At 30.0% G+C, this 13,506-nt stretch overlaps 1 protein-coding gene across 1 annotated transcript in view; it reads right to left on the reverse strand.

Annotated features, from left to right (window-relative positions):
- Nucleotides 1–969: 969 nt before the first annotated feature.
- The window catches only part of LOC127729799 (multiple epidermal growth factor-like domains protein 8), a 54,279-nt gene continuing 41,742 nt past the window's right edge, over nt 970–13,506 (reverse strand). The window contains exons 32-33 of the mRNA XM_052237693.1: nt 13,214–13,433; nt 970–10,674 (exon numbers count right to left, since the gene is read on the reverse strand). Coding sequence (XP_052093653.1) covers nt 9,665–10,674; nt 13,214–13,433 — 1,230 coding nt within the window. The 3' untranslated portion in view covers nt 970–9,664. The remainder of the gene's footprint in view (nt 10,675–13,213; nt 13,434–13,506) is intronic.

The following is a 13,506-nucleotide window of genomic DNA, read 5'->3' on the forward strand; positions in this document are numbered from 1 at the left end:
TTGTTTAGAGATAAAGTTCATTTGACAATTAGAAACATTGTTCATTGGCATTTTTAAATAAAATTTATCAAATTTTAATTATACATACAAGGATATACTTTTGCACCATAAAGCCATGCAATCAACAAACCACTTTCATACCTTGAATCAAAGTTTCATAAAAATTCTATGAAGGTTTGACAAAGTTATTGACACACACAATCATTAATGTCTGACGACTATAACCAAATGTTAAATGCAACAAAATAAGTCTGTTCATCCTTAAAATATATACAGTCACACCTTAGAGTGTATCTTAATATTAATTGCAAAACAAATATCAGACCATTTATCAGGAAATATATAAAGTATATTTTTTTAACTTTTGCTCTGGGTACTGTCTTTTGAACACGAAGAAGTTTATTATATAGAGACACAACAATATGATATTTTGTACACAAAAGTGGAATGTTAGCCATGATGTTTATCAGGTATCAAAATGGGGAAATCAGGTCCGTAAATCACAAATATAAGAACTTGCATTCTGAAATCTTACGCATGTATTTGTATGCAGCTTTTCCTGAAATCCCAATAGTTATTCTCTCATTTTGGTCTGCATGTCAAAATCGCAGTAATAAATGCACGTAATAATTTCTGAAATTACAATATTATAATTTTGGGTATTTTAATTTTTAACTAATATTTTTCACTATTTGCAACCCTATATTTCTCATTTCAACACAAATAACAATACACATCAAGTTTTCCCAGTCACTGCATTGTTTTAACATACTCTATAGCAACATTTGAAATTTTACAAACACTGTGCTTAATGTCTGTGCATAAAAATTATGGAAATCTGTTCAGCCAATCTTTTCTTATCACATGACATATAGAAGTGCAGACTGACAAAAGTCAGACAGACAGCTGGAGTGCTTACTATAGTACACCATCAAAAAAAATTGGCAGGGCCATAATAATAAAGAAGACTATTATATCAAATGATTTATTGCATTGTGATGTGCATGATAAATTGACCATCACACAAATAATTGCAAAATATTACATGCAATACATTTATATCAATATGAAATCGTGTGACCATCTTAATATCACATAAAATAATTTACAACAAGACAATAATCTGAGAGTATAATTCTATAAATAACATAGTTCAAAGGTTATTGCTAAATTTACTAGAGCAGTAGGATAAACCCTTAATAAGGCCAACATGTTGTTGCATTGTTTCATTTATTCTGAGTTTCTGAAACAAATAGAACTATGAATTAAAAATCAAAGTAATGCAGTTATTAAAACTTATTTGATAACAATTTTAACTCTCTCTTAAAGGGTAAGCACTATTTTGGTTTTAACTAAGGTTTGTTGCTGCACAAAAGCATACATATTCTGGTACCAAAAATGAAAAGGAAAGATGGCCTATTTAATAATGATATTACACTATATCATTGATTAAGGCCTAGGTTTTGTAAATGAATATTCATAAAGTCAGTTACAGAATCAAACACATGGGGAAAAGAAAAAGGCATGGGAAACACTTTTTTTAAGACCCCAACCACCCATAGCATCACATTTCCATTTGACTTGAAACTTGATTTTGCTGGGGGAAAAAAATATATTAAAATTAACAAGAGGCTGTCAGAGTGACAGCAAACGGATTTTCCTGCAGAGGTTGAATCCTGAACAGTTGAGCAAGTATGAACACAACCTTTTCAGCTTAAAACAGCTCTGAATTGGGATTGTGATTGAATATTTGACACAGCATAGGTTTGTGACACAAAATAAATGTGGTCAAAGAACTGAAAAATTTGAAATTGGGCATTTACCTATTATGGTCCAATATCCAAAATCTAAGAACATTGTTAGAATCAGCATATCAAAGAAGCCCAAGAATTTAATTTTTGATGAAATACTTATTAATTAATTTCTGTTCAAAGGGAAATCACTCAAAATAAACAAGAGACCAAATGACATAGTTAATTATTAATTTCTATTCAAAGGATAATAACTCAAATTCACCTAATAAAAATCAATCAATATACTGAAAGGTCTACAACTCAAGAACGGGAACAGCTAAAATCGTGAAAATTAAACTTGACCTTCATTTAGTCACAGGAAACAACATATCTAAATTTGAAAATTGTCAAAGCGTTTTCATTTTAATGAACGGACACTGTTTGGCAGCCGCCCCACCACCCACCTGCCCGCTGTACATCCCCAAATCAATAACCGATTTTATTTTAAAAAATCCTGTCAAAAAGTGAAAAACCTTTAATGTCATGACTAAAAGTACTGGGCCCATTTAAGAAAATATTTGCATTTAAAAATCCATATCTTCCTCCATCTTAAATGCAATTCCATTCTGTTAAATTTAGTATTAGCCCACATCATTTCACTTCTTTCCTTTTTTCAGTAAAAATTCCTGTGATTGTATTAAAATACACCACAGTAATCAGATCTATTTTTTAAATATCAAAATGTACAACAATAGTTACAGGAAACTATTAACTTCTAGATTATTTGGAGCATTCACAAGGACAATCAAAAAGCAATAATACTGACACAGACAAACATGTATATCCTGATTAAATACTTGTAGAGTTGACAAAATATTTATAATGTAATATCACATGAGAAGATGATTCATAATGAAAAATTGAAACTAACTGTTCTCTTATAATTTATTTTTCAATAGCACAATGTGTCAAAGTCCTAAGAAATTCTTTGACAAACAAATTCATCAGCATTTTTTTTTATAATGACATTGTTTCAGCAAAGATACAAATGCTTTAGTCCAGGCAAATCATCAATTTTAAAACTTAGCTGCTCCATGAGTTTATACAATTTAATATCAAGATTTTTTTTCCTTTAAATGTGAAATATTAATAAGTACAGATTCCAATAATTTTGATAATCAGGCCTTGGTGCGAGAAATATGAACATGCTAAGGGATGAATTGTAACATAACGACAACAACACCCATAGTTGCCACAAATTACCTATTATCATTTTTCACCACTACTTCTAAGAAATGGTTGGATTTCTTTTGATATTATCTTCCAGCATAATTTTTTTTCTTGAATCCGGGAATTTTGTCCAAACTGTGAAACTTCAAAATTCATTAAATACAAAAATGATTTTATTAGCAAAACATCCATAAATGCAATCTAGTACTTATATATAACAAATCAAGTCTTTTAAGCAAGGGATTAATATGGATATTTGGTGAAAAACATGAATAAAAGTTCATCTTTGGTTTTTGTCAATGAAACATCAACTTGAAGAAACAGAAGATTTTTAGATGTCAATAAATGGTCAATAAAGAATGTTTTAATCTAAATATTATCGAAACTTAAATTATTTATTCAAATAGGAGATCAAAAGTTTTATTTCTCGTCTATTTTCTAACACCAGAGATAGTAAAAACATCACACAAATCAAATGCCTCATTTAGAATACTAATGTACCTTATGCTAATTTGGTGACAGGGGTGGTCTGTTGTACTGTTCAAATTTTCAGTTACTTCCCGTATACTTTTCAATCTTTTTAATATATCATTAATATTTGATGAAACGAATATAGATCACGTTTAAGTACTTAAATCATTGTTTACATTAGATATACAGTTATATATTCCGACATAATTCTACATCTTTTAATCGTTATTTCATAAAAGATGATGTTTAAGGTAAAATATTTTATCATGTTTATTAAATAAATTTTATCATTACTGATTATTGTACAACTTGGATCGATGAGATCAAATAAAAAATAATCCCTAGATTATGACCTGCATCATGTACATTTGGGAACCACCCTTAAATGAATATAGGAAGATATGGAGTTGAATGTCAAGAAAACTGCAACATAAGTAGACAAAAATAAATCTAGTGGTCAAAATAGAGTTTAAGAATTGTACAGGAGTGGTTAACACCCCCCCCTCCCCCACTTTTTTTTAATTGCATATGCTATGCAGTATACAATTTTGCCCAGTGTATTTCTAAATACTTTTGAAAAAAATTATCTCAAATTTTTTTTGTCAAATATTTGGAATTTCTTGATGTTTTTATTTTCAACATTCTTCCTATAAATATTTTTCATTATTTTTAACATTCATTTCTATAAATATTTTTCATATCAAAAATCCATAAATATCTAAAAAAAATCAAAATAGTTCAGATGCTTGTATCTCAAAATTTAGAACTCACATCTAGCTTTATTTTTCTGTTAATTTCATATATTGCATTATAAAAAAGTCGCAATAATTATTAGGTTTCATTTTTTTTTTTTACTAAAAAGATTAAATGTTTCTCTACAAATTGAAAGTTTTTTTTTCAGATAGTCAAGAAATATAATGAAAAATGCATTCCCACTATAATTCTTTTATTGTATTGGTTTGATCAGAATCTAGGAATATCTTTATTATGACCTAAGGCTTCCTCAACCAACCACACCTGATTTAAAACATTGTTAGCATTTCTATGATAATTTTCTTTTTAAATCAATTCATTCTTCTTCGATTATTTCTTTCTAATAAATGCATTACCTGGCACAAGTATATAAATATATTTCAACTTTACTTGGCAAACAAAATAAATATAAATAGATCTCATTTATGGATAATAAAATTAAGCAGAGACACTAGCTTTTATATTTATCTAAAATCTAGGACATGATTGTCTGGTTTTTGCAAGTAATCTTAATATTGACAATAATAAAGTTAAGACTATGACCCAACTAAAACAATGATAAATTATCACAATCTATGAATCTAGTATAACGTTAAATCAATTACGTTATTGCATAAGACAAAACATTCACCAAATTGATCTTAAAAATTGTAATTTGAAGTTGTTTCTCAAGAAGAAAAAACCACAATCATGAGTAGATATTAAATATGCAGAGTTGGGATTTTTTAAAATGATACCATATTTTCATTGTGATATTTAGAAGACTCAATATACAAGTGACAAAGCAAATGGTGCTAGATAAGTGAGAGTCTGGATGGGGCAATCAATAATGTATTATTTATTTTTTTAAAGCCATTTTTCTCTATTCTTCATAATTTTTGTCCATTTGTCTATATTCTTTATATTTTAGCATCCCATTATCATCTATTCTTTTTATGGTTGCCTATTTTTCTCTATTTTTTATTTCTTTTGGCCTATTTTTCTGCAGTATTGATCCATTTATTCTCTATTCTATAAACCCCATCCAGACCCTCATAAGAGGCTTTCTAATTGAAATCAGTTTTTAAAAGAATCAAAAGCCAAATGGAAGAAATTTGAACATTGAATTTAACAGGAATTTTTTGGGGAGTATTTTAAGTTCAGGCAATAAAAAAGGGTCACCAAGGTCATTTACAGAATTCTGTTTTTATCAAAAACTTGTAAAATCAACATTTTTGTTCAATGCAAGCAGCAGCATTATCTAAAAAGAAAATCTATAAAGTATGTTTGAAAATATTAAAATCTGTCGTTTTAGTTGAAGTGTGAGTGAGTATACTATTATATTCCCTAGGTTTTATTATCACAAATATATTTTCTTTCTTAATATCTTCTGCATAATGCTGAGACTTCCTCATTCCCTAAGGATATGTTACTAGTTTAATCTGGTTTACTTTGTTATATACAGGTAGCCTAAATATCAACATAAAAAATAATACAATATATAACAAATATTTCTCGAAGTTAATATATAACTCATTAAAACTTACTAAATCATAACATTATGGCAATGATAAACAATATGTACAATTTAAGATATAATTATAACAAGCAACAAATATTTAATCATATAACAAATGAAATAATGCCATTGTGAAAAATGAATAAAATGTTTGATTTATGACAATCAGATTTCTAATGCTATAAATGTGGTACATGAATAAATGATAAAGCTATAAGTTTATATTCTCTACAAATATTTACAATGTATAGCATGTCAACACAAAATATTACAAAATAAATTCAAATGATAGATATAAATAACATGTATATGGGTTCTGACAATCAAAAGACAAACATAGATCCCTTGTTCATAGAAATTTCAGATTGATTTTGTAAATGAGGAGAGATAGACAGGGTACCATTCTCTCTACATTTTCTCCTTCTCTCACTTAGAGCTATTTTCTTAAAGCTTGTAGTTTAAAGGTTTGGTTGGCTTGCTTGCTTGCTTTGTTTGTATAAATGTTTGCTCAAGCATTGTAATTAAGATTGACATCTGCAATCAACAAATAGGCGGGGCTTCAGTTTGTATACATTATTCTTAAATGTTATTGGATGTTAAATATAATGTATGCAAGATGAAGCCCCGCCTATCTATTGATAGCTGATGTCAATCTTAATTACAATGCTTGAGCAAACATTTATACAAACAAAGCAAGCAAGCCAACCAAACCTTGAAACTACAAGCATTAGGAAAATAGCTCTAAGTCTTTGTTTACATTCTCTCTTCCTGTCATTTTTCTTAAATCTCCCATTACCCAGTCTATCCTTTCAAATAATGAATAAAATTTGTCTTACATTCAACCAAGACAGAATTACATAAATTCAGATCTAGAATGATGCCAATTTAAACAGATTAAATTTCTGGAACACAACATTACATTTTCCAACTTACTGAAAATGTCTGACAGCATGTGGATATTTCTTAAGAAATACATCAACATGAGATCTCTTTAATACTGGATTCAACAAAATATATGTGACTAGAAATGTTCATCTAAAAAACTGTACACCAACATATTTCCGCTGATACTTCATTTCACGTTTAGCCGTTTCTAGTTGACCTCAGGGCGATCGGTTCTAATGATTTCCTAATTTTCTAGATGCATTTTATAAGGAAATGTGAAAGTTTTATGCATTCGCGACGATTTACATTCACATTATTTCTCTACTCGCCAAAAAATAAATCACTCTCGAAAATAAGTTGGTTTACAGTATACTGGAAAAAAGCAATGCATTCATAGAAACTAAAAGTATAACCTAGTTTCCTGTAAAACATTCATTGCAAGAAAAATCTTTCATCCCACAGGTTTATACCCACAATTTCCTCTCATTTAAATTAAAAAAAAAATTTAAGGATGTACTTAGGTCAGGTTTAGGAATTTTGTCAGATATTCGAACTCCTTGGTTTTTTTCCTACGATAAAGGTAAAATATTTTGCCCCATAACACCCATTTTTCTTTTCATATAAGACTTCAATAGCTCATAAAAGGTCATTTAACAAAATTTAAGCAGATTCTTGATTTCTTTTCTTTCGATTTGAGACCCAAATAATACCAATACAAATATAAGGTAAAAGTCCGAGTCAGGCTTTTCCCACCATTTTTTAACAATTGAATATCTCGAAAAGGACCTCCATAACCTATTAATATTCTTAGCTGATTTTGTTCCTCAACTTATGCTCTTCTGACTATCAATTTTAAATTCTAGATTTTTTTAATTTCGCCTCAGTACATCCTTAACATTATAAAAAGTATGAATATGCTAATCAAATCCAAACTAAAGCTATCAGTTATAATTCTAAAATTTACTGGCAATTCTGAATACAATGTATTTTACTATTAACTAGCAATTGAGGAATTTTTTTTATATATACTGATCAGAGAGGTAGATAGATATGAAATATAAGTAGGTTTACATTATTTCAAGGTAAAATAAGTTTTGATTTGACCATTTGCACTTGTTTAAATCACACACACTAACGAATATAAAGGTGTATGAAGGCTACACAACATTTCATATTTGTTGAATTTTTAGATTCTTCGAACTACATTTTCCATCAATGAAAAAAAAATTGATTAGTCAGTGTCAAAATTTTTTCTTATAATATTAAAATCTTTCACCTGAAATGCATATAAAATTGAGAATAGAAATGGGGAATGTGTCAAAGAGACAGCAACCCGACCAAAGAACATATTCCAAATATTCACATTCACCAAGTTCTTCATGTCATGAAAGCTAGTGTAATAGCTATAGATTATGACATTGATTTATAAGCTTTTAATATTTGAAGCAGAAAAAAGATGCTATTGCTTAATGCATTTCAAAACATTTCCATACAAAAAAATTAATACCAAAATTATCCTTTTATAAAGACTAAGAACATTGCACTTCTCTGAAATGGGTCATCAAATTGTTTAAGAACGAGCTGATTTTTTTCTGTCATTTATTCCAAAAATCATGGCCTGTATTTACTTTTAGGATTTTTTTTATCAAAATAGTTTTGTGTGAAAATAACATAACACATTAGAAAATTGTCAAGCACCAACTAAATAGACTATAATCTTGTAAAATGTTTACTAATGATACTTAAATTGTCTTATCTCCTAATCTGTGGTTATGTGTAATATTCAGGAAAGTAAATCATCGGTTTAACATCCTCCAATTTTGACACTGTCCAATCAAAACTGATGTTACATACCACATTGCTTTATAACTTTATGTAGCCTGTTACATGAAAAGTAAATGCCCAAATTACAATAAACACATACATCAGCATTCTTACAAGGCAAAGACATGGATTGCATTGAAATCAATTTATGTTTTGGTTCAACAAAATGAATCAAATTTCTTAATCATATTAATACATACTGTGGATTCGTTTATTTTCGTGGGTATCAATTTTCGTGGATAGAGAAAAAAAGACGTTTCGTGGTATACGTAAATTCGTGGATCGCTGATTACAAAAAAAAATAAATTCAGATTCGTAATTCAGTGATTTCTTTTTGATTTAGGAGATCATATAACCTCCTTAGTTTGATCAATAATAAAAAAAACAAAAAAGAAGGAATTCATTGAAAAAGTTTTGAATTGTCAAAATCCTCGCTTGGTCATTCTAGGTTAAAGTGTTCATTGAAAACTTCTATTACAATAATGGACAGAGACAACTAATTATTTGTTTGTTTTACAATTTATAAATTCTTGTCGGAATTTTATAAGGCATTTAAAACTCTATGATTGAAAGCTCATTTCCCTAATCACGATATAATAAACAGTCATATAAGTAAAAGGTCTGAAAATAAATGTTCCTGTCAAAAACAATATTACCTACGGGCAATATCCCTGTACTTAAGCCTATTGATTTTTAATCACCAGTAAACCAAACTATGACACGGTAATTAACAACTTGCAGTTATTTTCCATGAACAGTTTTAATCAATTTTAAAAAGTAAATTATCACTGATATTCGATATATTTATTATTGATTTAATCAAAATACTTGTATCTCCTTTCAATAAAAACACGTGTTATGTTATAATGTTTATAGCTAGTCAACACTATACTAGAACTGCATAACATAACCGAAAATGAACATCCGACTCCATACACATTTCTCGGGATTATTCTTCGTTGAATTCTTAAATTCATGGTTCTCTGTGACCCACGAAACCCACGAAAATTGGTATACCTCGAATAAAAATTAATCCACAGTATATCTTTTTTTTAATAATAATTTATCAACCTGATGTAAATTATATCTTATATCCCTATTTTTAAAGCAGTTCTATTTGATTATATCCCATCAAAATAACATCGTATTTGACCTACATACATGGGTGTGTAATACAGTTTACCGGTTGAAAAGATTATACCATGACAGCATAAGCTGAGCTTGCCTCCATCTATGGAACACTATAGGAATCTGCATTTTTTTTTTATAATCAACATTGAGTAGAACTAGGTCTTCTCCTTGTATTACCTTTAGGATTATTATTTGCAGGTCTATAATTAGATGTCAATGTTGAGCCTATACAAAGTTTTGATGTAGCATGTGGTCCCCCAGGAAGCTGAATTACAACTGTTCTTATCGCTGCCGAACCACTAATAATAGGTTCAACTGCTATTGGAATCACATCAAATGGCACTTTTTCTTTAACAGTCATTGTTGTATGAATAATAGGTGGTAATAAATCTACTGGAGTAAGTCCCATGATTGGCACATTTCTGTGCGGTATTTTTGGAAGTTTCGGTCTCCTCAAGACAGGAGTTGATGACATTATGATTGGTTCAGGTTCAATATACACAAGAACTTTAGAGAAAGGTCTGGAAGCCATATGCATCATTTCTTTTGCACGTTGCTGTCGACTACGTTGTGTATCAACTGCTTGTTTCATCTTCCATAACAAGACGCAAACTGCTAAAAACAGGAAGAAACTTGAGAAAAAGACGGAAAAGAAGACAAATAAATCTATGTGTGGTTGATCCTGTCTGAAATATAAGTTTCCAAATGTATTGTTTGAGTATTTACTACCTACTCCATACATGATGATATAAAATCTAGCAAATTTTAAATTATGACTGTGAACTGGTAAAGTAATCACTAATCGAGATTCCACATTTTTCACACGTAAAATGGTATTTGTTTGAGTAACAGTATGGTATGTATGAAAGTTCTTGGCATGTATCTCTAGAAGTTCATGAGTGACTCCTGACGTACTATTTTGAACGCTCCTCTTGTCCAGAGGTTTTGATTCTGCCAAGTTAGTCATTATATTGTGAATGTGGATATTATAGTTATCTAAGCTCCTTTTATTGACTGGATATGACCATCGCTGTGAGCTTCCACCTCTAATGTGAAGGTCACTGTCAAGTTCTAAAATATGAACTCCATTCTCTTTGTTGTCCTTCACAGTGAAAGTCTGGTCACTTGAGGAAAAGAAAACATCTGCTCCTAGATAAAACAAAAATTGTAAAATAAAGATAAAATGAACAATTGTAAAGTGATGATTCTTTTGAAACAGTATTTTTATTTGTCAACTGACAACAATTTTACTAAATCAAAATAGGTGATTATTACATAAATCTGAATTACGAAATTATCATTAAACAGATTTTGTACAAAATCTTTTGTAAATTTGCGTATGTTTCACAAAACCTAAAGTTGTATAGGTTTGCATTGAGGAGTGTTTTACTTGTGTATATTCCATGCAATGAATATCAGTAGTTACAACAAAACTTCCATCTTTAAAACCCTATGAAGTACAAATATATAAGTGTCAAGTTCTCTGCATGATGAAGAACCTTTTCAACAACTCTCTGAGTGACCTGTAGGTGAACTGTTGCAAGGCAAAATTTCTGCCTCTATCAATGCAACATTCACTTTTCTCGTAGCAATTAAAAGTTTCTTGTCCTTTATCCATGTTGGTCTACTTTGCAGAATCTCCTTATTGTATTATTTGTGAATTTGATTTTTTGTTCTACATGTCGAAGATCAGTTACCGTCACAATGCATTTTTTTGTAATAAAAGATGCGTTTCGTGAATTCTGCATACTACTATTATCTGCAGACACATATTTTTGCTTCATATTTAAAAACTTTGATCCGACTAAGATAATGAAATTCAGAGTTTTTTGTTTTTATAACGCCTTATGGGAAGATACGCATGCGGAGACATGACGTCATTACTTTATGGCGTTCGCTATTTTAGAAAACTTACTGTTTTCAAATACATAATATATCAATGCTTGCTTCAAAACACAAATTTCTTGCATGAGAATAAGGAAAAATTTATAAATTTAAAATCATAGGTTTTGGTCCCCTTCAATACAGTATATTTTGTTGATCTCAAATGACATAATTTATGACCCTTTAGACTTTTTGAAAAGTAAAAAGATTTAGAATATATATGGACGTAATGACTATGTGCTTGGTTAATTTAGCCAAGAACCTTCTCGTCTTACTACAGAAAAACATTATATGACATAAATACTCATATAAAGAGGAAATATCTATCACTTAGTGAGTAGATTCTAAAAATAACTGATGGTAACTGGTTCTCTTCATCATAGAATTTCACGGCAAAATCGACACACTAGTATACTGACTTTCATCTTTATAAGTGGATTTAAAGATTGAGTGTGTGGGTGTTTGACCAAACTTCTGGTAACCCTATTTATGTTAAAAGAATATTTTCAACAGGAGTTCCTGTAAAAAAATATTTGAGAAAAACTACCAATTCTGACAGTATCTGGTACCGGACTAGTAGTCCCAAAAAATGCATCAAATATTTGTCACTGGATGTTAAGCAAGCAACAATCAATCAATCAATGCATATTTTAATAGGGGCCTCGGTGGCCGAGTGGTCTTAGTAGTTACTACTGTAATCACTAGCCAGTCAACACTGAGGTTGTGAGTTCGAACCCCGCTCGTGCGGGTGCACTGGACTCCAATCTTAATTGACAAGGATTGTCAGTTTTCCTATCGAAGGTCGGTGGTTTTCTCCGGGCACTCCTGCTTCCTCCACCAATAAAACTGGCCGCCACGATATAGCCCAAAAGCGGTGCTTAAAAGTGGCGTTAAAACACCAAAAATCAAAATCAAATCATATTTTAATAACCGTTATGTAAATTTAAATGAATATGCATTAATTACCAAGGGTTTTCTGGAATTTTGTATGTGTCCACAATAACTCTTGCCCTGCTCTCAGGTAAGGGCTTTATTCCATGTTTATGTCCTTCAAATAACATTGAAGATGAGGAACAACAATAAAAGATCTATTTGCTCACTATATGGGTCATTTCAAAATATTTTTCACAATACCTCCATAGATTTAGACAACATGCTTCCTAATTAACCCAGATTTTTGTACACATATCTATAAAATTCATCTAGCTTAACTTAAGGTGGTACATAACACTACAGGGAGATAACTCTGTAAAAATCAGCTCAACGTTTTAATCAGGTACTATTGTTAAGGAAATATTAAGCTTCTCAATGATCAAAATTAGTGTTTGTCAAACTGCTATATATCCAATGAAATTTTTCCAATAAAGTGTTGGTTTAAGTTTTTTGAAATTTTTATATTTTTGTCAAAATTTTATGAAAATTAATCGAGCCAAATTAATTTCAGTCAATGTGTTTGGTACCACCTTAATCTTACTAAATAATTAAAAAAAAAAAAAGCGAATGTTTTCATTTGGTAACTAGACCTTAATATTAGAATTCTACAGATAATCTTCATACCCAAGTTTTTACTTAATAAACAGTGCTTGTTAAATTAATTTTGCTTTTTTCTAGACTTTAGGCGATTATTAAAGAGCTTGGCAATTGGTATAAACAATTAGAGCTGTTCCAGAATTAAACAAAGGGGGTCATAGGAAGCACATATTTAAGACCCCATATGTATTGATGGGTTGCTGTCTGGTGAACATTTATTCCACCTCTTCTTGTATTTATATTAGCCATCCTGTTGTCTATTACTATTACTAACCTCCCTTGAGAACATCTATAGTTATACGAATGTCTACATTGAGGTATCGTGGTTGTACTGCAAAGAATACAGATCGTCCTTGCATCAAAGGATGAGTATTCTGGCTACATTCATTCTGTGTTTCTGGATCAAGGCAATATTCTCTATCAACATTCATCTGACGGTAACATTGGTGGTCATGGACTGGATGACCTTGAAAGTATTCTTCACACACTGCACACTATAAAAAATACAAAAATATCAATAGAATCAGATTGTAAAGAGTCAACTCATATGAAACAATAAAAAAGAAT

This window comes from Mytilus californianus, unplaced genomic scaffold (assembly GCF_021869535.1).
Source record: "Mytilus californianus isolate M0D057914Y unplaced genomic scaffold, xbMytCali1.0.p SCAF_2, whole genome shotgun sequence".
Taxonomy (NCBI): Eukaryota; Metazoa; Mollusca; class Bivalvia; order Mytilida; family Mytilidae; genus Mytilus; species Mytilus californianus.